Source organism: Nymphaea colorata, chromosome 6, assembly GCF_008831285.2.
Source record: "Nymphaea colorata isolate Beijing-Zhang1983 chromosome 6, ASM883128v2, whole genome shotgun sequence".
NCBI classification, from domain to species: Eukaryota; Viridiplantae; Streptophyta; class Magnoliopsida; order Nymphaeales; family Nymphaeaceae; genus Nymphaea; species Nymphaea colorata.
The window spans coordinates 15,919,520-15,946,604 of NC_045143.1; the positions used below are offsets into that span (position 1 = coordinate 15,919,520).

At 39.6% G+C, this 27,085-nt stretch overlaps 3 protein-coding genes across 5 annotated transcripts; all 3 read left to right on the plus strand.

Moving 5' to 3' along the window:
• The first annotated feature begins 6,441 nt into the window (after positions 1-6,441).
• Positions 6,442-7,720, plus strand: LOC116255516 (chlorophyll a-b binding protein CP29.2, chloroplastic-like). The gene is made up of 2 exons (XM_031631366.2): positions 6,442-7,030; positions 7,191-7,720. Exons 1-2 carry the CDS (start codon positions 6,527-6,529, stop codon positions 7,551-7,553), a joined length of 867 nt encoding a protein of 288 aa, XP_031487226.1. The 5' UTR covers positions 6,442-6,526; the 3' UTR covers positions 7,554-7,720.
• Positions 7,721-9,361: 1,641 nt separating this feature from the next.
• Positions 9,362-14,020, plus strand: LOC116256214 (protein yippee-like). 3 transcript variants are annotated; one of them, XM_031632504.2, is made up of 5 exons: positions 9,362-9,749; positions 10,721-10,767; positions 13,372-13,480; positions 13,559-13,614; positions 13,700-14,020. In XM_031632504.2, exons 1-5 carry the CDS (start codon positions 9,654-9,656, stop codon positions 13,788-13,790), a joined length of 399 nt encoding a protein of 132 aa, XP_031488364.1. In that variant the 5' UTR covers positions 9,362-9,653; the 3' UTR covers positions 13,791-14,020. The 3 variants fall into 3 exon arrangements, with proteins under 3 accessions (XP_031488364.1, XP_031488366.1, XP_031488365.1); XM_031632506.2 differs by having other exon boundaries at positions 10,727-10,767; XM_031632505.2 differs by having other exon boundaries at positions 9,377-9,749; positions 10,724-10,767.
• A 1,545-nt stretch (positions 14,021-15,565) lies between these two features.
• LOC116256316 (flocculation protein FLO11-like) lies at positions 15,566-26,047 on the plus strand. The gene is made up of 5 exons (XM_031632654.2): positions 15,566-16,340; positions 16,981-17,092; positions 17,655-17,769; positions 23,513-24,568; positions 25,218-26,047. Exons 1-5 carry the CDS (start codon positions 16,151-16,153, stop codon positions 25,530-25,532), a joined length of 1,788 nt encoding a protein of 595 aa, XP_031488514.1. The 5' UTR covers positions 15,566-16,150; the 3' UTR covers positions 25,533-26,047.
• Positions 26,048-27,085: the final 1,038 nt, after the last annotated feature.

Consider the following 27,085-nt stretch of genomic DNA (forward strand, 5'->3'; position numbering starts at 1 on the left):
TGAATTAGAAGAACGTGGGGCTTCGAAATCGTGAGTTGGCCATAATGGGTTCGGGCTGTCAAGTTGGTGCTTTGCTTTTGATGATCAATTAGGTACGCTCCATCCCTGAAGAAAATTTTCAGTTTGGGTTAATTTCAACGCTTAGTGTCATGGGACGGACTATATATATATATATATATATATATATATATATACGAGTGGTCATCGGACTTGACAAATCCATGAATTTACATGTTTTTGAAAACAGTATTTTGGGTGTCTCTTTTATAACACTAACCACGCAAATGTGACATTTACTGTTGGAAATAGTTTCATGCTTCAATCGATTTATGTGGATGTATAATGTGATTTTATAAGGATAGAGAGGATAGAGTTTCAATCAAGTTTCAAGCTTAAATCAATTGTTTATGAGATTTTTATCAACAATTCCAACAAGTGAATCCAAAAAGTGGTCATCGGACTTGACAAATCGAGGAATTTACATGTTTTTGAAAACAGTATTTTGGGTCTCTTTTATAACACTGACCACGCAAATGTGACATTTACTGTTGGAAATAGTTTCAAGCTTCAATCGATTTATGTGGATGTATAATGTGATTTTTAAGGATAGAGTTTCAATCAAGTTTCAGGCTTCAATCAATTGTTTATGAGATTTTTAACAACAATTCAAACAAGTTAATTCAAAAACATATTTTCTAGGTATTGATGAAAAGTGGAACCCATATATAGTTAGACCTTCGAGAAAAACATTAAGAAAAATCAAAATTAATTTTAAATGGTGCAACCTATATCGTACATCGACAACAAAACTGCACTGCAACCGATGTTTCAATTATGGCCATCGGCTTTGCCAAAAGCAATTATTTGGTCTACATTTCCTCCTAATGAAGATGGGGAAGATCCGTCCTTTTTCCCCCTTCAGTTAGAAAGAGTTCAAAGAAGATGTGTCCATGAGGCTTAAAGATGCGTTGCTGATGCTTATATATGTATCTCCTAACTCCTAATAGTGAGAAGCAAACTTTTCTACAATTGCTTGATACACCTCTATCTCTCGTAGGGAAAAGGTCAAAACGTTCCAAGTAAAATAAAACTCCACAGTCATCTGCCTTCAAATTCTCTTCCCACGCCTGAAAGTATTTTACGAAGAAAAAATTACAAATGGATGCTCATGTTTCAAACCTACAAGGGATCCACCCTCAATTATTGAAGGACAACCAACGGACCCTCAACTTTTAATCACTACTCACACACCACCACTTGTAAGATGGTTTCCAATGAAAAAGTTCCGTAAGAAAATAAATGTGCCAAAGAACACGCTATGTATTGCCAAAAACATTAAAAGGCCCTTAAAGTAAGCGCGAGGCGCGAGCGTTTGTCATTTTCTTTATTTGAAGCTCTCTCTCCTTGATTTTCTGGCGTCTATTTCCTGCCAGTTAAAAGTAACGAAGTCATTCCCTTCTCTCTCTCTCTTTGCTGGTCTATTTGCACTATTAGGAATGACATTATTTTTAGAATGCACCTTACAATCATTCAATAGAGCTAGCCACTGACTTCGTTTAATTAATTAAGCTATTTTCATCTCTCTCTCTCTCTCTCTCCATTCGGGGTCTAATGCATCCATACTTACGAACCTCTGGTTCACGATTTCTGAACTTTTTATTCGGAAAGTTCGGTATCGTAAATACATACAAACTGTTTAAATTGGGTAGAAGATAATATTCGTATTTTATGTATTTTTGTTGTGAATATTGAACGTGAAGGTTTGAGAGGCGTGCAGACGTTTTCGTAGGAGCGCCTCCCATATGTTTGTTCAAATGCCTACAAGATCGATTAAAGCAGCAATGGATGACGTTCACTATTACAAAGGCTCAACAATGTAAACAGCCACTATTAATGAAGCAAAATTGTTGGCTACACTTCAATTTATTATATGATACGGAGAGAATAATTACTGGTTGTAAAATATGAGTGCTAGATAATTACTCCCTAATAAAAAATTCCTAGCGCTCTCCTGTGCAAGAGATTGATGCCCATAAAAAGCAACCTTCCCACAAACAAGTCTCAAAATGATTCTCCTAAGAGTGATGGCTGGCTCTCACTATGCCAACCTCTTTCCTCACGTTCCAAGGATTTTCAAGTATGGCCACATTTTTTGCATCCCTCGAGAACACAAGAACAATGTGTTTGTCATTTTCTATCAACATTTGGTGATGTCCTAGAACAAGGTGTTCTTGGACTGATGTGTAACAGATACCAAACGACCTGTTTGAGTTTTCTTATCTACAAGCTTTCTTTATTCTATTAAAAGCTTATTGCAAATAGACATGAAAACATGTACATTTTAGATGAAATATTAAAAGAGTGCTCCACTAACCGGGTAAGTTCATAAAAGTAAAGATGTTATTATTCTTAAGAGGCTATGAAATATTGATAAAGTTCACATCTTCTAGTTAAGAAAGGGGAAAAAACGACAACCGAAGATATGATAAAAGAATAAGAACCACAGCTGAAGATATGTGATAGAAGAACTTAACTACACACTTGCTTAGTTTTAACCAACATGGATCATTTAACGCAGTGCTTCCAAGTTCCAACTATGTAAAAGAAATCCCATGGCCGATGAAGGACTTTTCACCACATTCATCACCTTCACAAAGGAGCTTTAGGTGGTATGAGGACCAAAGGAGCTTCCAAAAAATCATTGATGAGAGTGTCCTCGAAACGCGTAGCTATCACAAAAGGAAGTGAGGACAACAAAAGTACTTCCATGTTCTCTTTTAAGGCTTTTAGTCTTGTGCTTAAAGATGGTGAAGTTTCATTTTCCTTATTGACGTATCATCTTTTTCGTAGCGACAATGAAAGAACACAGTGAAAAATAGTCACCGTAGACTCGACACTAGCATACACCATTTATAATTATCTGCATCACAGAATTTTTTCCACTTGTTTCCCTCCATAAAAAAGTATAGTTGAATCAAAACGATGGAATATACCGGCAATAAGAGAACTAATTTATTTTGAAAAAATTGAATATGATATCTCATCCTTTCCGTAGCAACAATGAAAGAGCACATAGTCACCATAGAATAGGCACTAGCGTACACTATTTACAGTTATCTACATCACATAATTCTTTTCACTTGTTTACCCCCGTAGAAAAGTATAGTTGAATCAAAACCATGAAAAATGTCAACAATAAGAAAACTAATTTATTTTGAGAAAACTGAATCTGATATCTCATCCTTTCTATAAATAATGAAAGAGCACAGTAAAAATAGTCATCATAAACTAGGCACTAGCATATATCACTTGTTTCCCCCTGTAGAAAAAACATATTTGAGTCAAAACCATGGAAAATGTCAGCAATAAGAGAACTAATTTATTTTGAGAAAACTAATCTAATGTCTCATCCTTTCCGTAGCAACAATGAAAGAACAGAGTGAGAAAAAAATACATGCTTTAAAGAAAGCTTTCTCAGGCTTCAACTTACTTGATAGCAGTATTGACGAGTGTTAGATACTCTTGAACAAGTGATTTCTGCTTTCATAATAATAGGTTACAAAAATAAAAAAATTTATGCAAACAAGATTGTCAGAAGTAGAAGTTAAGCACAAAAAAATTTTAAGAAAGCGAGAAAAACCTTTAGACCAGCAATCGTTGCATTTAATTTATCTAGTGGTGTTTCAATGTTTGTAAAGACATCAGAAGCATCTTTAAGGGGTACGGGGTCCAAAGAAGCTTTGCAAGAATGATCGATGAGATTGTCCTTATCGAGTGGCGTTTCTATGTTCATAAAGGCATTAGAAACAACTTTAAGTAATACAGGGTCCAAAAGAGCTTTGGAAGAATCATCGATGAAAGTGTCATCGAAACACGAAGCTGTCACAAAATGAAGAGGGGACAACAAAAATGTCTTCATGTTTTTCTTTTAAGGCTTTTAGCCTTGTGCTTAAAGGTAGTAAAGTTTCATTTTTGTTGTTGACATTTGGCCCTCTAAAAAAGAATAAATTATAGTGACATGTGAAGGTATTAGGTCCATGTAACTATCGAAAGCTTCTAAACTGTTCTTTTATAAAAAAAAAACGTAAGATGACAAGTTAAAGCTAAAACTTTTACCATCTGAAATTGATAATGATTCTACACTAGATGTGGGCACTATAGACTGAGCTCTAGCATACACCATTTACAGTTACCTACATTTTCTTTCCACTCGTTTTTTCTCGTAGAAAAGTATAGTTGAATCAAAACCATGGAGAATGTCAGCAATAAGAGAACTAATTTACTTTGAAAAAACTGAATTCGATGTCTCATCCTTTCCGTAACAATAATGAAATAGCACAGTGAAAAATAGTCATCGTAGATTGGGCACTAGCATACACCATTTAAAGTTATCTGCATCACATAATTATTTTCACTTGTTTTCCCCTGTAAAAAAGTATAGTTGAATCAAAACCATGGAAAATGTCAGCAATAAGAAAACTAATTTATTTTGAGAAAACTGAATCTGATGCCTCATCATTTCCGTTGCAACAATAAAAGAACATAGTGAAAGAAAAATATATGCTTTACAGAAAGTCTTCTTAGGCTTCAACTTATTTGGTATCAGTATTAAGGAGTGTTAGATACTCTTGAACAAGTGATTTTTGTTTTCACAATAATAGGTTACAAAATTAAGAAAATTTCATGCAAACAAGATTGTTAGAAGTAGAAGTGAAACACAAAAAAACTTTAAAAAAAAAAGAACCACTTTTAGACCAACAACTGTTGCATTGAATTTAAAAAATAGTCTGACTATCTCCGATTAAGGTAGTGACTTGTGCCTCTTTGTTGCCCTTGAAAAGTTGAGGGTGGATTTGTTATTGGCACAAAACATAAGCTCCCATTTGTAGTTTAGTCAAAACTAAAGTGGTTGATGTATAAATTTTGATTTGTCTTGTCTGTGTATCAAGCCCTTAAAATAATTTGGACTTTTCCAATATAGTCATGCAATTATTTCAATCTTCAACTATCGATAAAACACATTTGACTAGTAATTTTATCCTTGTCATTGACAAGTTTATTTGACGATGGGTTTGCTTTGTGTGTATATATATATATATATACGTTCTTCATGTCCAATATGAAGGTTTAGGAAGCAATATTCTGTTGACCTCTGTTAACTGCGCATTATTCCCAATACTATTTGAATATTATAAAAGATAGTACATGGTTATACTTTAAGACAAATCTAAATAATAACAGTGGAGCATCAACATACATTGCATATACAGTCAAAGTACTTTATTAGATTTGAGACATGTTCCTTTTGATGTTAATGACATACATACGTTTTAGCACTTCAAATTTAAGATCCATGAATCTAATGTAGATCTGATGTGACATTCTTTTGTTGATAATCTATGGAAAAAATCATGGTTCATCAAGCGAATGATATAATTCAGACAAATGATCTATTGAGTTCTATTTAATTACACAGTCATGGATTTTATGATTTTTACAACGAGGACATATCATCAAATGAACAGCTAGGTGGGTTGTACTGATGGGGAATAATCGGGTGGGTTGTATTGAACTCCCTGGGGTGGGTTGTGCTCGCGGGGTTCCAACTAAAGGGTTCAAGTGGATATGTGGGTTGTACTAATGGGGATTCAACTATAGTACTCAAGCCCCATTTTCGCATCTTCTTCAAAACCCGCCTCTCTTCAAGTGCGGTTTTACATCAAGTCTAGAATGAAGATGGTTCCAATTCTTTAATCGACATATATAATCCCTATCATGATATTACAATGATGAAAAATTATGATGTCCAGATAGGATCTGAATATTTGATCATATGGGTTTTAAATATACGTGCTAAGAAAGTAGGCCTAAAATTATTTGAAGAGCACACCAAGAGGACACACGAAGAAAAATTAGCTTCTCATGATTTATTTTGTGGGCTTGGATCCCCCTTGATATATAAACTGCTATCTTGGGAAGCGCATGACTGCAGTAACGAAGTAAGCACTCATGCATGGTTTGAAAGGAGTGCAGTGAAATATCGGAGCGAGCACGGACATGCGGATGTCTGGATTGCCCATAAACACAGGACGAACCAATTTAATTTTCTTCTTACTTATCGAGATATCGGAAGATGGGAGGGTGACATATGTGAATACCGACCGGTGGCCAATGTCCGTCCCCCATCCTGGTCAAAAGAATCACTCATCCCCAACCTGAGGTCGACACGTTGCACTCGGTGCTCTCCGCGAGCCACAGATCCAACGCAAAAGGGGCCAGCCGAGAAATGGTGGGCCCCAGGGATAATAGAGAAGATAAGGCAGAAGATAAGGTTCAGTTGAGGAGAGTCGTCAGATGGATACGCTCTCCTCAGCGGACGGCAGATGATAAGGACGGAGGATAGAGCGGAGGCACCAAGTCTTTAAACTACGACTTACTACTTAGTATGATGATGAAAAGCCTCATCGCATCATCACGACGCCCTCTCACTCTCATCGAGAAACAATTCAGAGAGTGAACGGGGAGAATGGCCGCTGCTACCACCGGAGCCACGTCCACCTTCTTGGGCACCCGCCTGCACAACGTCCACAACGCCAACGGCGGCAGGTTCCAGGCAAGGTTCGGGTTCGGTGGCGGGAAGAAGACGGTGAAGAAGTCGTCGCCCAAAAGGGTGGTGTCGGACAGGCCCCTCTGGTTCCCTGGAGCCAAGGCCCCCGAATGGCTGGACGGCACTCTTGTCGGCGACTACGGCTTCGATCCCTTCGGCCTGGGCAAGCCTGCCGAGTACCTGCAGTTCGAGCTCGACTCCCTGGACCAGAACCTGGCCAAGAACCCAGCGGGTGACATCATCGGCACCAGGTTCGAGAGCTCGGACGTCAAGTCCACCCCCTTCCAGCCCTACAGCGAGGTCTTCGGACTCCAGCGCTTCAGGGAGTGCGAGCTCATCCATGGCCGCTGGGCCATGCTCGCCACCCTCGGGGCCCTCGCCGTCGAGGCCCTCACCGGCGTCACCTGGCAGGACGCTGGCAAGGTGGGTACCCACCTTTTCTTTTTTTTCTTTTTAGTGCATAATATATAATACTATCCTGATCATGTGAGTCCCCGGACCCTTAGATTGAACCGATGGGTCGCTTCGATCTAAACATTTCTTACAACGAATTTGAGTTAATTTCCACGGACGCATGTCGCAGGTGGAATTGGTTGAAGGATCGTCCTACCTGGGGCTCCCACTTCCATTCTCCATTTCCACGTTGATATGGATCGAGGTGTTGGTGATCGGATACATTGAGTTCCAGAGGAACGGGGAGCTGGACCCGGAGAAGAGGATATACCCTGGCGGCCCCTTCGACCCACTGGGGCTGGCGTCCGACCCGGAGAAGAAGAGCCAGCTGCAGCTGGCGGAGATCAAGCACGCCCGGCTAGCAATGATCGGGTTCCTGGGCTTCGCCGTCCAGGCAGCTGCCACCGGCAAGGGCCCTCTCAACAACTGGGCCACCCACTTGAGCGATCCTCTCCACACCACCATCTTCGACACCTTTTCCTCTTCTTCCTAGACGCCCTTCGTTTCCCCCGAGTTGAACTTGTACGTCTTAATTGTGATTGACTAAGAGCTGCGCGCGCATGTAATTATTAATGTTCAAAGATGCACTCCTACTGCTGCTACTCTTCGTGCTGTAAATTCCATTCCCAGGAAGACAGGCTTGTGTTGCTTTTCACTTCACTGTGCGCCTTAGTCGTGCGTGGGCACTCCTACTGCGCTGCTACTCTTCGTAACAAAAACAACCTTTCAGTTTCACCCTCTGTTTGCAAACATCGGCCCGCTGCTCAGCATTTCTAAACATTATGTCGAGCAATTCGAGCTGAAAAATGTCTGATCGCCTGGGGAAATAAGAAAGGCCTTACAGAATTGAAGGATATATAGAACCTATGCGGGGTGGGGCGGATAACCATGCGCTGGATAACGAAAGAAAGAGCCAAGTTAATTTGTCTATCCATCTATCAATTCCACTCTCCCTTTTCTATATATCTACTTCACCAATCTAACTATTATATATTATTGTGCCTGCAAAACTCGGCAAGTTTCGCCAAATAAAAGGAATTAACCAAATGCACATCTCGATGCCAAACGCAAGCGGAAGTTGTGAAAACAAAAAGGGGAAATGCAAGGTTAACCAAATAACTTTGGAGTCGATAGCAACCAATGTGTCGTTTTCTTTTCAACAGATTTAGCAAGAAACTCACGTGACCGGAGCGTCGGAGTAGCAAAAATTTGAAAACGTCGACGCGTATCGGAAGCCCATCATATCACCTATTTTTTTTTTTCTTTTCGTTCTGAATGAATTAAGAAAAGAAAATTCAACATATCAGGCTAACGCCCAATCTTGATGGGGCATTTATTGGGTCGCTGATAAATGAAACGGCCCATATCAGTCTCCGAGAGGTGAGAGAGTAAAAGCATACATATTGGGCCGATACGCATCGCTTTCTCTAACATTGCCCGAGCTTTCACAGAAGGAGGCAGTACCAAAATCCTCCTTCGCTTTCAGGTTCCAGGCCTTCTTGCCTTGCCTCCACCCCCGAAGCCCGTTATACTTATAGGGGCGCACAGTGACTACAAAGTCCTCGTTCCATAGAAAGAAAGGCCCTCATTCAAAGGGCAAAAAAGGGAAGTAGGAAAAATAAAATATTAAGTCCATTTCTTTTTCAGAGTTAATGGCCAAAATGCCCCTCAATGCCTTTTCCGGTTTGCTGAAACTTTGAGGAGCATTTTTTTCCTCTTTTTTTTTTTTTTTTCCCCCAAATACGACTTTTTCCAATTGAGTCATTGTCTACTGCATCTGATCGCTTGTGCTTAATTTTGAGCCTTGTGAGCGGAAGTTGGCTTCCTGAATTTAAATGTTAGCAAATTTTCCAATTTCAACAGTCCAAAAAGATAAAGATGGAAAAGAATAGACCATTTTGTAATCTGTTTCAACAGCATATATAAAGGGAAAAAAAAATTTGCAGTGAAAGTGATGGCGGTCCTAAGGGTGAAGCCGTGGCAGTCATTAACGATTTGAGGGGAGGTTGTTTAATTATTGCCGCAATGTTGGCTTCATTAACTGCATTCAAACGTTGCACAGTGCATATGCCCATCGGATTTGCAGATACTTGACAAAAGCAGAAAACAGGATGGGGTGGACAAGTTTTTAGGTAAGCAAACGATGTGGTGAAGAACAAAGCGTTCTTTGATGGCTGGAACACTATTTTAATATTTGGATAAGTGTTCGTTAATTTACCCCAACCACTAATGTGTTCAATAAGCAACCCTGGCAAAGTGTTCCCTTGCCAAACAAAAAGCGTTTGTTCCAGGTCCTCCTAAAACGTTACCCAAACAGTCTCCACGTGCCTCTAGAAAAGGTCCGGCAACGTCGTCTAAGATGTGGTTGCCCCAAACAGGAGGACTCTCCAATTTTCTGCTTCGGTTCTGCATAAATCCCCGTCTGATGGTCCCAAGGTTTGGGGGAGGCGTTGTGGGGGTTGGAGAAAGAGGAGGAGAGAAATACTCGTACACTTGAAGGGGAAGGAGAGCCTGTTTCATTCTTCAGTGTCTCTTCCTGGTTCCCGTTTAAACGCATCGGCGGCTTGGTCATTGGTCAGTGAGTGGGATTGCAATGGGGAGGGTTCACCTGATGTACCTCCATGGAAGGATATACACATGCAAGTACTGTCAGACCCATCTCGCCCTCGTCGAAGACGTCGTTTCTAAGGTCTGTTACCTCTTCCATGTTCCTCCTTGTCGCTAAATTCCTCCGATCGTGCGACAGCGCACCTCGTTGACTGCCCCTTTTCCGCTAAATGACTAATGATGGGACACTAAACTGGCGCTTATGACTTTCTTCTATTGATTCAGATTTCTTTTTATAGATTGACTTTGTTTAAAAATGAGAATTCAGTTAAGGAAATTGACATCGATGATGCCGTGGCTTGTTTAGCTCTTGATGGGGATAATTTTGCTCTTGGTGCTTCTTCGGTTGAGTCATAAGAACATTTTGAATGGTCAACCTGTACTTAACCTTCAATTCGGGAGTTAATCTGTGAATAAGAACTTGCGCTTTATTTTAAATTTTTACTACAACTCACTAGTCTTTAATACGTTAGCAATAATGTCTTCCACATACAGACTGTAATCGCCAGTCAGGGAAATTTGTTCATGCATGAGCAGCTGTACTCCAATCTCATTTTCTGGCTATCTCAGAAGAGGTAAGGAAGAAAAGAAAGGAGTATGGAAAACTGATGACACCCTTAAATTTGGTAATGGCAAAATATCAAGCGGTGTCCTGTTCTCACTTTTTTATGGTAACTGGTGTTTCAGTACCCGCACTCAAAGTTGGATATCTTGGAGTATTTGAATCAGTTGTACGATACAGTCTCCCAACATATCCTAGTTGTCTGGATCAAGGGTTCACTAGGTTGCAATCCTATATTAAGGTCTTAACATCTCTCGTTTCCCCTATTAACGAATGGAAGGTCTAGGTTTATAATATTTGGTTGCTAATCCTATTAGACGGTAACAGAACCGCATGAAACTTTGTTATGATTGGTTGGCAGCGTACCTCTTTTAAGGCACTCTCGTGTTGATTTTTTGTTGTGTTTTTAAAAGGTTATTTCATGTTATTATTTTACTGTTTTTAGTAGTCCCTATGAAGTGAACTTACCTTCTTTCTATATGCTTTATAAGCAGCAGTTTCACTGCAGGCACGGAAAGGCATATCTTTTCAACAAAGTGTAAGTGTCTCAGTTTCCCCTTACTCATATACAGGATTTGCAATTTTTGGTTGACAACTCTCTAAAAGAATCCTTTTCTATATACTGCAATGCCTGAAGAAACTTTGTTTTATTTCCGAAGCAATGTCATTTAGTACATTAATTGGTTATATCTCAGTGACTGCCTTCTGTTTGCTGAATGTTTCTCTTTTAAGACGGTTAGTCACATTTGAAGAAAGATTCAACTTTTTGTCTAATGACGAAGCCCATTTATAGTTCTCTATGACCATAGTGAATTTCATGTTGGTGTAACATGGCAAAGCTGGATAGCATGGAACTTATGGAAACTTAGAATTCATTTATGTTCATCTTATTTTAATGGTGATGTGCTGTCAAAATTTTAGATTCATGTCCATCAAACAAAGTTGAAGCCAATTTTTCTTGTGTTCGATTGTCTTATTTGGAAGAGAATGATATCTACATGATTTCTCACCAAGGTTTTCGTTGCTGATTCATGGATAATGCAACCGACAGTGTGAGAAAGCACCATCACCCATCAGAATAACCAGTGTCTATATGTTGAAACTAGTGTTTATATATGGAAGTTATTCAACCGGTCCTCCTGCTGGTTCATTTTCCATGATGGCCAAGGAAACTGGCCAATGCAATCTTTGCATGTCATACTGTACTTTCTGTAGACAAAATGCAGTTCTATGAAATGTATCAGCCCCGTGTCCTCCATGCAGAAGGTGCAATACTGCTTAATGCCTGTATATCAGCCCGTGTGCTGTTGATGAAACTCAAGAAATCATGCCTAGAAGCACAAGAGTTTTTGATATGCTTTTGCCAAGTTAACTATTCAAAATGGCCTGGTTATATTTTAATCTTTCATTCTCGAAAGTGAATGTGAAGAATCAGTTTGTATTTAAGCACTTTATCGTAAACTTCCTTCCTTAATTTCAGTAACATGTAACGTATTACTGCTTTGTCTTGGTTTCCATTTGAAATATTGTATCTATATGATCATTCTTTTTAACAATATGAATTTGGATTTTCAAGTTTTTTTGAAATTGGTTTAATTTCTACATGGCAAGGCTCTTGTTTTTGGACCTCTTCCCTGCCCATGTGTTAGTCCAATAAAGCTTTTCTCCTTTTCCACTTTATATCAACTTCAATGATGTTTCTGATGACCTCTTAATGTCCTCCATGACTTGCGAACAGCATTGAGTCTCCTTGAGGTGGTGATATTACGAAAGTGATGAATACACAACCTCTAGGGACCCAGGTGTTTTTTGTATATATGTGTTTGAAGGTTAATTCTGATCAAATGCTAGACCAAGTTCACCAACACTAGCAAATCAATCCAGTGTTCATTCTAATCTTTTTAGAGCTATGGAAAGAATTCCACCTGTTGACTAGATAACATGTCTAATTTGTTTTCATCTTTCTTTGGTTATGAATACACCTCATATTTTTTATTGGCTAAGCTTTTATTATTCATTTAATACCTTTTATGGTTTGTTACTCTGAAATTACTTTTGAAGTTCAGGTAAGCTGTTGAGGTAGCCTATCTAAGATTTACCATGCCAAACCATTTCTATACAATATTACCATGTTATCTCTACACATCTTCCCATATTTGTTCTTTACTACTTCAGATTTTGAGATCTGATTTACCATCTACACTACAAAGGCATAGGGCTGTTGAGTTTCATACTGTTTGGCTAATCAAAACAGTTTCATCTAGAACAGTAATCTCTGCCATTGAAGCATTAGGCAACGACATGCAACTGACAGCCACTATTTAACTATGCCCACCACTATCCAGAATGCTTCATACTTCTTCTATGCTGTTGTAATTTGTACAGTAATTTGAACTTCAAACTTCAGCATCTTCTGGCCTTCCAAAAATAGATGGTGTATTTATCCTGTTGTGGCCTAGAGTATTTCTCATTCATCCTCTTCCTTGGTTATTTTGGCTTCTTACAATACTAAGATACATTATGACATCCTATAGCACACTTATTCTTGAACAGCTCACTGGAAACCCAAATGAGCCTTAGCATTTGCATATTTGCATGCTTCCCTTATGCTTTTGATACAGCAGACTGGAGAGCAAATGCCTGGGCCAACCTTGCTCATTACGTTGCTTAGTGTGCACGAAGATCTATGTCTTCTCAACAAGGATTTACAGAATCACTTTCCTTTCTTGAACAGAGATCTGAGCAAAAAAACAGTATCTCTCACCACTTACCTATTAGTAAAACTGTGCAGTTTCCCCACCTCACTTAGGAAAGCCTCACGTTCAACTCGGATGCCATATTGTTGCATTTGTTTTGAATTTTTTATGTCTTACCAACTTGATGTTTGGGAAATGACCTCTGCTAGATGTGAAGCAAGTAGTACTTAAATTCAATCGTACACTAGTTTTCCAAATTTTTTGTCCTTTCCTCTAGTCACGAGCTAGTAGCAGGCAACCACATTATGCCAAGAAACAAACCTCAGGCATGAAGTTTTGATCTCCTTCAACTTGAAGTCTTTGCATCAACCCACAATCCTTTCCCAGGGGATTAAGTTCTTTTTGGACCGTTCATCTTTCTTACATAACTCTTGAATGTTTGACAGGGTAAATATCTTGCTGGGGTACAAGGAAGAGAGGATGATGATCACTGGATTGCATACTGTTTCTGATATATTTTGCATCGGATGTGGATCAATTGTAGGGTGGAAATATGTGAGATCATAGAACTACCTCTGATACATTTTAGCTTATGAAATCAATGATATTAATGGTTCACCGGCTTGACTGCAGGAGGTTGCTCCTGACAAGGCACAGAAATACAAGGAGGGGAAGTTCATATTAGAGAGGTACAAATTTTTTGCAATTTGCTGATTATTTGTGACCTTTATCTTTGTTTTCGATTTACTGTCATTGTATCCCACTTCTAAGCAGGGTTAAGGTGGTCGACTTCGATGGGACCAACTTTTGGGTGAGCAGTGAAGCACAAGTAGGTGGAAGTGATGCGGATGATGCAGGAGATTGAGTATCAATGGACAACAGAAGTAGCAGTAACCTGATCTTATATTCTTGTTCATTGATGTCCTAAAGAGTACTGGCACTTCTGCTATGCTTATGGACTCGAGGTCTCTGCTTCCTGCACATCATGTTCCAAGTTTGTTGCTAGCACTTGCTCTTTGTACATATTTCGCCACTTCTATTGAAGTTTGCACTAATGCAAAGCCATGAACTAGGTCGTCCATGTTCTTCCACAGATCCGCATAACTTATATAATTAGCTAGAGAAAATCATCGCAATTAACTGGATAAGGTGAACTATGCCACGCAACTTTCAAACTTTGGGATTGTACCTTTAGAGAAGTGCCAGAATATACAAGCAATCGATTGGGAACGAGAATGCACTTTATACAATCATTTATACGATCGCTGTTGATACTTGTTTATCAATTTCATTACAAAATTGGCAAGATCACTTGCAAAAACAGCTTTCTGCAAGGGATTTGGCATAGTTGGTCCGACCGGCAACTGGTGGGGAGCCAGTTACTGGTTCGATTTTAATGGGCATGAACTTTTTGGACAAGCTGATGCAGCCCTAAGCCGTGAAGTGTAGGGAAAATGAGGTGAACCTTGGTTCCTCGGGCATCATCCCTACTTATAAAATCAATCAGCTCGGCAGATGACAGCAGCTCCACAAAATCAATAGTAAATCATATGTACTCCAACAACAATGGATTTATATCTATCCAGGTCTCCGAAAGCAGAACGGATCATCTGGGGTGTGTAGTTACATCTTCACAACAAGTTGGTCTCCCTCATCGAATTCTCGTATTTATGCGAGTGGTCGATCAAGGGAATCGATGGCGGGTTTTCATCGTCAAAACGAACTGAAGATGTCTTGTACCCATAAAATGGTGATGTGGCAGATCATATGGTATTTCATCTATGGAGCCGCAGACTACTTTTCGTTATCGCAATGCTGTATGCCAATCTAGTCTTTATTTATTTTGTGACCTTATTTGTTGCGCAATTTCTTCACATGAACTCATAGGACTTCACTAGCCAAGATGAAGCCTGCGGTTTTTTTGCTCGAACTGTCCTCTTATGGTCGTCTCTCGTAGCTAAAACAGTGTGGCCGGGTACTTTTCAAGCTTCTAATGTTTACGCGTCGCTCCATTCGTGGTATTAATTGAACAACTTGTGCGCCAAAGTTACGGGGATCGGTTGAACCTTCACTTCTATGGACATGAGTAAGGCGGCAGGCTACCTGAACGAATTAATGAACTGAGCTTGAAATAAGCGTAGAATCCAGTCCCGGTTGTACTTGTGCAGCCATATTAGTAAACCAGTGAAACAAGCGGAAACTTCCTCTTCAGGATCAATTAATTTAATTACAGGGTAACCTTCCTGGACACGTCTTATACGTTACGTTGTGGCTAAATCGAGCACGAGCTCGAGCAAAATCCGAACCACAGATCAAATGGGTTGCTTGTTTAATTAGATGTTGGACAGCGAAACTCGCAAACATGCATAAGCTAAACGCGTACACACACACACACTCACTCTCTCTCTTTCTTTTTGAAGGCTCAGGGTGGTGGACCTGTCACTGTCAGTCAGTACTATTGAATTTGGTCATGAGATAGCAGTTTATGCAAATGCATTTTGGGTAAGATATGCATCATAACATCCAAGCGTCCACAAAACTAGTGATTTTTTCACAAGGACATGCCGTCAAGAGCATTTTGCATGAATGTGGGCTCACAGTAGTAGCATTGCCATAGAAGGAGAAATCAGAGACTCAAGGGTACCATGACCCCGCGTGCGCTCATTCAAAAATTATTTGCTCTTCAACATCATTCCGCAAGTTCAAAACCCGTGGTTGTTCATCGACGTCCACCTCCATCTCTATTTCTTCTGCTGCTGCCGACCGAGTCAGGCAGTCGATTTGAAGTAAAATTACTTTTCGATTTTAAGCGGGCGGCATTGTAATTAGGGAGGGTGGGGCGCGCTGCTCCGAGAGCGAGAGACAGACAGAGACACGAAGCACCACCCGATCGGAGAATCTCCCTCCCCCTTCCCTCCATCTCATTTTTTTTCTTCTTCTCTCTCTCTCTCACGCTTTGTGTGGGGGAGAGAAGGAAGAGAAGGTGGGAGGTGGAGACTCCCCACGACAAAAACAGAGATCTCTCGGCTTCTTCTGCGCTCCCTAGGTCTTGTTCCTTCCCTCCTTTTTTCCAAATCGCTTGCTGGTGTCTCTTCCTCGTGCTCCTCTTCCAATGGCGCTCGGTCGACACCTCCGTTCCTGCTGAAGACATTGTGCGTGTCGACCCGTTGCGGTAATGCACATGGACTTTAGGGTCTTCTAGCGTTCACACGTCGATAGACGACCATGAATCGAAGTTTTAGGGCTCCAGACTCCAAAATGCCGCCGTCATTGCATCAGAGACCTGGAATGAAGCTCGGCAGCGTCATGAAGGAGAAGGAAGAAGAGCTGGCCTTGTTCCTCGAGATGCGTAAACGCGAAAAGGAGAGACAGAACCTGCTTATTCACAACGCCGAGGAGTTGGATCCTTCCTTAGGCAAGATAGATCCTGCGTCCTTTATCTCCCTTGCATTATCATCCTCTTTCCTTTCCAGCCGAGTTCCCTGATTGACTTTTCGAAGTCGTGTTACTTTGAGGATCAATGCGTGCTCGATGGTCTAGATCTGTTACGCGAAATGCACAAGGACGACGGTCTAAATAATATACCCCTGTGCTCTGTCTCGTCACGCGTTTTTCTTCTCCGATAGCATGCGACGCTTCGAAATTTTATCCTTATTGACGCTTTTCCCAGGTTGCATGTTTTCTCGCTTAGATTTGAACAATGTTTGCAAATTTTAGCGTTTATGGTGCAAAAAAGTTATTTCGGCTTTTTTCTCATTGTTCTACTGTTATTACGATGGTCTGCGTATCGCTGATTTAGACACTGGCGTTCAACTCCGTTGTTACCGGAAGGCATGAATTTGGGCGTTTGTGTAGCGGAAAGATATTTGGCTTTTTCCTTCTTTTTCCTTCCTGTTCGCAGGATTGTGCGTGTAAGCCTAGTTTAGTTGGCATAGCTCCACTCTCTGCAGATTGAGAAACTCTTGCTTGCTATGCAATTAGAAGAATGACGTGCCTCAGCTCTTGCTGTGGTTCTTTGTCTTCAATGTTTAAATCACTGCTGTTCGATTTTGCAGGTTCCAGGCCTGGCAGTTCTCCTGTTTTCAAGATCGCAACAGCAACAGCTCCACGCAAAATTGGGTCCGATGATTTTCTAAACTCAGATGGAGACAAGAATGACTATGATTGGTAATAATCCGTGTGCTTGGTTCCCTGGATGAAAAATTCATTTCGTGTTACGCTGTTTACATTCGTATGGTCTCATATTTTGGTCGCTGCAGTTGTTATATGAGCACACTAATTAGATGCCTTTATGTTCCTTTTGACGATTATGCTACAGGAGAGAATCTTCCTCTTTGAGCAAGAGAAAGAGTTTTTGAGAAAACTTCTTCTTCTTCTTCTTCCACTTTGAAGAAGAAGATTTGCTTTCTGTCTCCTAGTTACCTTCACTGAAGCTTTTGACTGAGTCTTCATTTATTTGTTTGATGGAAAGAATTAGCTACATTACAAAACTTATCTTGTTTCCCTCAAATTTATCCAATTTTAGACTACAAACATTGTCCAATCTTGTTCACATTGTTAAATCAACTTCATCATGTATTGCCGATATGGACACCGTTGTACTTGCGCTTTTGTATTGTATCAGTAGACACTTTCACCAAGAACTTTATGATGTTCAATCATTTTAGTTCCATGCTTCAATGTTTTGTTATTTCCCCTTAAAATTAAGAAGGAGATTTTGTTTTCACAGGCTTCTCACGCCACCCGGAACACCTCTTTTTCCTTCATTGGAGAAGGAATCTCATGGATCTGTGACTGGTCAGCTTGGAACACCTAAAGTTCGGTCTACTGCTCTCAAATCTAGAGTAAGTACTCATCTGTACCTTATCTCTGGTGGTCCTGAATGTTCAAAGTTCAAACTCTTGTGTGGCGAATCAAGTAGCCATTCTTCTGTCATTATGATAGCCAACTGCGCCACATGAATGCATATATGAAATTCAAATAAAAGATACTGGCTCCAGTCTTTATGATGCTCTTTCACCAGCTCCTTCAATTCCTGTTGAATTTGCAGCTTTAAATTTGTCTGATATGGATCACATTGCAGGACTAGATCTAGGAGGGAAAAAAGAAGTTACTTCTTCGATGTGAAAAATAGTCTCATTCTATATGTTTACTACAGCGGGCTCACTCGTGAATGTGATCCACTTCTCCTTGGCATTTTTTTTTCTTTCCATGAGAAATATTTTCTAACGCTACATAATTTGAGCCGTCCTCCAAAATCGGATATGTCATGTGGATGGTACAAATAGACTGCCATGCCTCTGTCAGGTGTGCACCAGTTGCTATGTCAGTGCAGCTTTTAATAATTGGTAGTTATTGTGTTCTAGGTTAAATGCATACACACACACACATATATGTGCCCTTGGCACACCTGCACCTTCAACTGCATCCACACCTTGCACCTGCACTTATATCTGTAGGATCACGGAGTCATCTAGGATGTATTCAGTTGCCAAGATAACATTTTCAGGTGCATCAATCAGGGAATATGGGTAGTGGCAATGTCCAGGTACTATGCTGGCTGTGTTAACTGTTAAACTTGGGAAGGACATCAAAGATTTTTGTAACAGTGTTTAGTTGCATCATGTATGGTGCAAACTCCTGATCTTCCTAGATGTGTTATCTGGGCATTCAATCACACCCTTAATGTGAACCAAAGGTTAGTGTAGAAGTTCTTTTGTATGACAGTGAGACCACATGATTGTGATAAGCTGTGTCACATGGTTATGGGTGCGGGTGCGTGTGGACCAAGTTCAAAAATCATGGGTATGGGCCTACGAGGACACGGTCATGTATATATATATATATATATATAAGAAACCTAACTATGTTTACTATCAAAAAATGAAGATACATTTCATTTAATTTGATAATCCAAAAGACTGCAAACAGTTTATGTGCATTGTGCTGTATGGAACACAAGGGAAAAAATATATTAAAATTAAAAACTCTATAGGGCAGAAAATGCAAAACAACATGAGTAGAGGGAGGGCAGTTGCCCTCTATTTGGAATGCTAGCAAGCTGTTGGAGCTGGCCTTGGTGCTAGCCGGCTGCTGCCTTTTGCAGCAGAAAATTAAATACAGAAAATAAAAAACAGAAAACAAGAAACAGAAAATAACAAAAGATGAATGATAGTCTGACAAACAGAAAATGCTAGAAGAGATAAATGGCAGACAGATAAAAAAAAAATGAACGAAATATTCAGTTGCCACACTCTGCCACACAGTTGCCGTTCACATTTCAGAAAAATAAAAATTAAAATGTGAACATGGGACACAAATTGGCAAATTAGCATGAAATCAGGGGAAATAACAAGAATAAACTTGGGCAAATGATCAATGTAAGTTACTAGCATGAATTTGGGCAAATCAGCACATAAAAAGATAAAACAATGCCAGAAATGTGGCCCACGTTCATGCCTATTGCTGCTGGAAATATAGCAGTTCACCAGGAAGTAGCTGCTCCTGGAGAAGTCGCCGTATGCTGGAGAAGTCCACCCAGACCTCGAAACCCAGCAGCACAGCAATAGCAGCATTCATTCGGTCGAAGGCTGCAAGGTTCACCGTGTTTGTAAACCGTAAACCTAAAAAAAAAAAATCTAAAATTTGGACGAAAATGGACTTGTTCAACTTTGACCAGGTCCATTTTTTTATGGACATGGCCTCGGGTGCATTGATCTCAAACGACATGGCTTGGACCTTGGTGGGGCCGTGTCCAGGCCTGCACCCGCTTCTGTCCTGACTTGTGTCTTTACAGGTGCTGCAGGTTTTTAGGCGCACCCATGTTACCTAGGTGTCATGGTTTCATATTACATTGATTCTGGAGTTAATACAAGATGATGCCGTCGGGTTCTTTTCTTTTTTTTTAATGGGCTGTTCAGAAGAAGTTTGAATTTTGTCCTTTTTCCTTGACTTGCTTAAGGAAGGAGTTCACCTGGTACTTAGATTTCACTTAATCTAAGTAGTTGATGATTTAACTGACTGTCCTTTTGAATTTATCTCGCCCTAGAACTTGGTGATGGGTTCCTGGAAAATTTGAAGTTTGCAGAAACTGTTGCTTGAGTTATGTCTTCTGTAGTAACATAAGTAATAGATGCCTTTGGAATGGCCAGTTATTTTGTTTTATTTTTCTTAATAGCTTTTTGAAACTTAGGCTATAATAATGTACAAGAAGAAAGTAAAATATTCTTGTAGTTGAATAATTTAGAATTAGGTATCACTTCTGCTTTCTTAATAGTCGGGCTTTTCCACTTGATTGTTCAAGATTGTTCTTAACACTGTTCTTTCTTTCCCTTCAGAGGTCTGTTGTAGCTTATAATTGAAGCTTTGGTAGCTATGCTTTTGTTCATTTCTACGACTTTAGTTGAAACGAATCATAGTAATCTCTGGATATGTATAATATTTTTTGTATTAATGCACCTTTTAGTTTGGGCTTTTCTAAATGAGCCCAACATACATATACTTGTCTGTTATGTTGTTACTTCACTCTTGTCAATTTAAACACTTCTCAGTCAAAAGCATAGTTACAAATAACGTCTCGGAGTTTTAAACGGCGAGGTTTTTCTCGGGTATAATATGGCGAGCTTGAAAAAAAGGGGGAAAAATAAGGTAATCAAAAGCACTGTGCAACACTTTTGCATTGAACCTCCAAGCTCCAGGCAGTGTATATGGGAGCACCTAGTTATTAATAAGAAAGACAAATATTTGCTGTATGAAAATAAATTACTTGAATACTGTAATGTTATATGCAAAAAAGGAAAATAAAGGTACCTGGGCATTTGCCCAATAAGTTTGGAGGACAATTTCTGACTCGATTTGGCAGATGAGAGTTCTCTCATAAAGGACTGGTTGACTATTTTTCTCTGAGTGTTGCTAGTTTTTGCTTGTGCTTCCCAATTTTTTTTTCTGACTACATGATTACAAATTTTCTTTGCTAACTATGCCATTATCAAATTGTGCATTTGCAGTTTCACTCCTACTCTAGACTCTAGAGACAGGAGACTTGTTTTCAGTTTCTATCCTATTTCATTGTTTCTTAGCTTCTTCTTGGTGCTGGTGATATTAACCTAAAAAAATTAATCGTTTTGATATTCACTTTTGTTTGCCTCAGCTTGAGAGGCTTTCTTTAGTACATAAAATTGACTAATGTAGGAAGCATATGGGGCTCCTTGGTAGTTGTGTACACTATACACTCATGTTCTTCTCTCTTGCAGAGCAATCAATAAGTAGTTATCTTAGCATAATCAAGCAATATTTTCTGCTGAAGTCTATAAGATACACACTAAGTGACACGAACTCTTCGAAATGGTTAACGAACCCAAGTCGACATGACTCAGGTGCGGGTGTGGCTTAGATACAGCCAAAAGCAAATTGCTCTCTTTTTCATTGAACCATAGAATCATAGTTTGTTACTTGCTAGTTTTATTGTTTATAGACGATTATGATTTTTTTATTATTTATATATATGTATTTATATCCTTTTTGCACCCACACCCATGTTTTTCTGAAAAATGTCACACCCACTCTCCACACCTACGTGACATGGGACACATATGTAAAGTCTCAAATCTGCAAAGTAGGTTTGATGTATCTTAGAGTGGATTTGATACCCTTATAGAAACATTTGAGATAATCCCGTTGATGCTCATATAGCTGATGGAATGCTGATCTCATTGAGATCAATGACAGCACAACTGCTTCTTTGGTGGCTAATACAAACAGAATTGGGGTGTCTGACCAATCAGCCAGAAAGATCCACTCCTCGTTTGATGATTCCGATCTGAAAAAAGAATTGTCTCTTATCTGTGTATGGACAGCTATCTCTCGAGCACAGGTTCAGGTTCGGCCTCAATGGGGAAGCAAGCATGCTTAGACTGCAATGTGCAGTCTTTGGCCTGCTTATGATTGTCCATTAAGGGCTTATTATATTAGCAAAGCCCAAAAAGCCCTCGCAACTTTCAATGGCGTGAAAGAATGTCACGAGCAAAGTGAATTGACAAAGCACTCACAAAGTGAAGCATTAGGCCTTTGCTTGCTGGGGGCAAAGCACATAGCATGCAGGAGCTTTTCGCTTCTTCTCCAAATTGTTTTCTTAGACTAGGTCCAGATCTAGCTCAACCTTCCTTGGAGAGTTGGAGGTGATAATACAAGGACTGTAGCAAACTTTATAAATTTCATCATGTTATCTTTTGTGTTGTTTTTGGTATCTATCTATCTTGCAATTGCTGTAGTCAAATACTTGCATGCTTTCCAACGACTTACAAGCTCATTAATGACAAACTCGAACTCCCTATTGGACAAACATAAACCAGCATGTTTCATAAATGTTTGTCAACATTGTATATTTGATATAGAGAAGGTAACTCTCTCTCTCTCTCTCTCTCTCTCTTTGCAAAAGTTGGGGTGCATATTAATCGATATGATGATTTTGTAAGAATCAGTGCTTTGCTGATTTACAGATTACAATACATATATACATCTTTATAAAGATCTGTAAAAATTTTATAAAGTATATTGGCCTCATTTTTTTTATGAAAGACTGTGGGCCTTTAGCTTAACAAATGCACCATGATGAATGACTCTGATGTTAGATTTGTGAAAATTTCAGAAATGTCACAAATTTGTCATAATCTCGTGCCTATGACAATTGAAATTTGTGGGTTTTTGTGAATATTTTTTCATAAATATAACATCATAGACTCGTTGATCATGGTCCACTTGGTAGGAATAAAGGCCTAAACCATGTTTTCTTTGTCTTTGGATAAAAAAAATATGTCCTTTTAGTGCTGGAGTATTTAAACATCCCTGCTGTTGATTTCAATTTTTTGTGAAAATATATCTGTCCATCAGAATGAAGCTGATATAGTGTCGATTTTTATGTTTTCAATCTTGTATACCACGTTATTGTGGTTACGTTTGCCCAACTACTAATCCTAGTAACCCTACTCTTGTTTTCTCACATGTACTATTAAATCACATTTACTAATCCTAGTAACCCTACTCTTTTCTTCTCACATGTACAATTAAATCACATTTATTTAGTTTAGGTGTAGATGAAAATATAATTTGTGTATGTGTGTGTGTGTGTTTTGTGTTAGATATCTCTTGCATGACTTGAGGACCATTTCCCAAGAGATTGAATAGGAAACATTTATTTCATAGACGCAAAACTAGTGGTTATTGTTTAACCTAGTAGCAGTTGCAAATCAATGTTCATCTCCTGCTAAGCAATTCACTGTTTTCCTGCAAGAATTTTCTGCTTCATGCTGGAAAACGTTTGTGAGTGCATGACGGGATCATTGTCTTGACCTTTTGCTTTGTATCTCAACAAGAAGGAATTAGCTTATCTTAGACAAAATATTGCTGCTTTGCCTACAAGAAAAAGTAAACTTGCCATTTAGATGCACCTTTGCTACATTACACTTTTTTTGTTGAGCAGTGAAGCAAATTTTTTCTTCTGCATTTTGCATGCCATAGCAGAGATCGTTTCTCAGCTTTCTACTATTTGTCCATCTCTTTGTAACCAGCTCATTTCCTTTATGGATGCAGTTGTCTGTTCCTCAACCTGAATCAGCTCCACGAAGCAATACAATGTCAAGGCAACCAATCTCGTCCTCTGCCTTGAGCACATCAAGTTCTGGTCTGCGCAGGCCCTCTTCCTCAGCAAGCACTAGCTCAACAGCATCTAGGCCATCAACGCCAACTGGTCGGTCTGCACTGCAAGCAGCCTCTAAGGCCACCAGACCTTCTACTCCTACGTCCAGGTCAACCTTACCCTCAACAAAACCAATTTCTTCTTCTGCAAGACCTTCCACACCTGCTGCTAGATCATCAACCCCAACTGCCAGGCCTATACTGCCCTCTAAGACATCGTCAAGGCCATCAACACCAACAAGACGACCATCAACTCCATCTGCTTTATCCAGTAACTCAGGTCCACCTGGTCGATCATCGTCAGTCACCCGTAATCAAGGTACAGCTGGTCGATCCTCTCTAGTGACCAGTAACTCTGGTCCTGCTGGTCTATCATCTCCAATGACCAGTAGTTCTGGTCCACCTGGTCGATCATCTTCAGTATCCAAGTCCAGATCTACAACATCAAAAATTCCTGGACCACCACGTGGTGCTTCTCCTACAGTAAGGTCCAGACCGTGGCAACCTTCGGAGATGCCTGGTTTCTCACTAGATGCTCCCCCAAATTTAAGGACAAAAGTTTCAGAAAGGCCAGTTTCAGCATCTAGAGGTAGACCTGGAGCACCAAATTCTCTTAGATCTGGTTTGGCTGAGGCTAATTCAATTGGTATACCAAGACGGCAGTCATGTTCTCCTTCAAGGGGGAGGGCACCAAACACTAGTAGTCAGCATGGTGGTACTTTAACTTCTACGTCCAGTCGATTACATCCTAATGCTGGTGATAGTGTGAGCCCAGTAGTAATTGGAAACAAGATGGTTGAGAGAGTTGTAAATGTCCGAAGATTGGCTCCCCCTAGACAAGATGATCTGCGTTCTTCTCAAAATAATCCTTTGGGAAAGTCTTCTCCAGATAGCACAGGCTTTGGCAGGTCACTTTCAAAAAAATCATTGGATATGGCCTTGAGGCACATGGTACATTTCTCATTCTTTTTATTTTCTTTTTGAAAACATATTTGTGATTTTAGAAAATGAATGTTACTGTTTCACTTCTCCCTTTTGCTAGTTGTGGCTTCGGATAGTTCATGGTAGAAGTATGTTCACACTTTTTTATAATTTTATTTTATTTTTATTTAGGTGTATTTATGGTTTTCCATGTTAAGCTGTGACAATCGCTGGTTGTTTTATCATTTATATGTTATGTATTTTTGTAGTAATGATTCATGCTTAAATTTTATGCAAAGAGAAGAATTAGTTGATAGATTAGAAGAGAAATGGTAAGCAAATAATATGTTGAGCTTGTGCTGGTTTGGTTTTTATTTGGCAGACATTGGTGTTTTCATATGCACATGCAACATGGCAGATTTCTCATGCATTGTTTTTGCTAACAGAAAGGCTTTCTAATTCATCTTAGAACAAGTTTGAGACACTGATCTGTTATATGACAATATTCGAGTAGAGCAGGCAGTGACATCCTGACTAGATCCAGCCTTCAAAAAGTTTGCTACGATACCTGACAAATGTGGTTTCTTATTTTCCGATAAATGTAAAGTGATGAGATGGCGTGTGTTGTTGCCCATTTGCATTCTTTCATACCTTTCACAGATAATGCGATGTTTCACAGGATATACGCCGGAGCATTCCTGGGGGCTTACGGCCTCTGGTTACAAATGTTCCTGCTTCATCCCTGTACAGCGTCAGATCTGGGCCTGCACGTAGCAGGCCAGTGAGTATTTCAGACTCACCCCTTGCTACCAGCAGCAATGCCAGTTCAGAGCAAAGTGTAAACAACAATATTTGTTTGGATACAAGTGAAATGGATGATGATGATCTAGGCAGTGAAAGGGGGGTTCGTTCAACCCCAACAAGTCAGCCTGGAAGTATACATGGGGTTACTAATTGGCTTCATAGCCCAGAAATCAAGGAAAACCACGACTGATACAATCTTTAGTCCCTGCCGGCGTGTTTGGTGGTATCACTGAAAGGAACCTAGCTTACATTTAGAGATGATGGATGCCTGCATAGTGAGCATTGTGGAAACTCTTTGTCTGTGTAAGACCGGTTGGTTGGTGGGTTTACTTCCAAGGCATCTATTTTATGCTGTGCTACTCAAGATCTTTCATCATCTGACATCGTTTCTGCAAAGTGGATAAAAACAAAGATTTACAAGTACTATGATGTTGTAACTTCAAAAATTTGAAGTTTATCATATTCCTGGCCTTTTGAGTGCACCATTTCGTTCTTAAATCCTGAAGGGTGCATTATGAGTAGTGATTGGATTGACAATTATTCTGACGATCTAGAAATATGTTTCTCCCGTTCGTTGTTTTGGTTGATGGAGGTGTTGGGAATTGTATATTGGTTGTACCACAAGCAAGCTAGCCATGCAATTGAGATATTGCCAGTTGAACTTCATCCTGTTGGCCAAATGGAATTATGAGACCTTTAATGTAACTCTCATGAAGAAAAAAGTGCCAAATGCCTCTCTCTTTCTCTCGCGCGCGTGCATTTCGAAAGACTTTTGCTTAGGTCTTTTGGTTTGATCCAGCTCCGGTGCGTCTAGCTGGACGCACGATCTTTCCAGTATCATGTATTCTATTTCTAGGTAAAATCAACCAATTCAACCAGAAGTGTTGAATATACAAGGTACTAATTGAATAAGTGTTTCAGCATATGTAAAACTCCTTTGTATGAGTTGTGGGCCAACAATGGCCAGCGGGCAGCACCCCCTTCTGTTTTCTTTTTTCGGGTAAGTGGGAGAGGCTCATAGAGAGCTGAAGCTTTTATTCAACGCATTGTTTTCAAGCTTCTATTCATCACAATGTTTTCAGGGCAATATTTGAGAAAGATCCATCGAATAATCCTTGAGTGTACTTTCGACCTTCCAAGCAACTTTGGAGAATAGATGACCTACTTTTAGTGCATTGGGGTGTTGCTCTAGTTGTTCTCTAATACTTGAAATGGAAATTGGCCACCTACCTACCCTTATTCCAAGACGTTGCACCAAACTTTTCCTTGGTTTTCTTCTTTTAGTTTTTGCAAATTTCCATGAAAAAGGATGATGGATTTTTTGTGGTTTCAGTGTTTGTGAAATGTCAGTTGTATTTGTTTAATTATTCGATTGTATTTCCAATATTTTCGCCGAACCCTGTTCTTCTCAAGAAGTTTCCTGTGTTTGTAAATGAGGCTTCTTCGTCAAAATAAAGCAAATGCAGAATTTTTTGCCCTTTTTGAAGCGTCTGCTTCTCGTGAAAAATAGGGTCAATTTTACCTCTTATTTGTTTGAAAATATAATGAAATTACCAACATGAAAATTTTGGATAAATGTTTCGTTTTATTTGAGCGTGTTCCGACAATCATATTATACTAAAAATTTTGGAAAAACGTTTTCGTTTTTATTTCAGTGTGTCCCAAAGATCATATTATACTCCTTAACTTTGTGCAGTAACTACATTATTTCTTATATCCAAGTAATATCATGACATTGAAAAA

Bases quoted from the DNA above. Each gene is read 5' to 3' on its own strand.
- LOC116255516 (XM_031631366.2), top strand. From the start codon at position 6,527: ATGGCCGCTGCTACCACCGGAGCCACGTCCACCTTCTTGGGCACCCGC. The intron at 7,031-7,190 runs GTGGGTACCCAC...CGCATGTCGCAG, and splicing joins CCTGGCAGGACGCTGGCAAG to GTGGAATTGGTTGAAGGATC.
- LOC116256316 (XM_031632654.2), top strand. From the start codon at position 16,151: ATGAATCGAAGTTTTAGGGCTCCAGACTCCAAAATGCCGCCGTCATTG. The intron at 17,093-17,654 runs GTAATAATCCGT...TTGTTTTCACAG, and splicing joins GACAAGAATGACTATGATTG to GCTTCTCACGCCACCCGGAA. The intron at 17,770-23,512 runs GTAAGTACTCAT...TTATGGATGCAG, and splicing joins CTACTGCTCTCAAATCTAGA to TTGTCTGTTCCTCAACCTGA.
- LOC116256214 (XM_031632504.2), top strand. From the start codon at position 9,654: ATGGGGAGGGTTCACCTGATGTACCTCCATGGAAGGATATACACATGC. The intron at 10,768-13,371 runs GTAAGTGTCTCA...AATGTTTGACAG, and splicing joins GCATATCTTTTCAACAAAGT to GGTAAATATCTTGCTGGGGT. The intron at 13,481-13,558 runs GTGAGATCATAG...GCTTGACTGCAG, and splicing joins CAATTGTAGGGTGGAAATAT to GAGGTTGCTCCTGACAAGGC.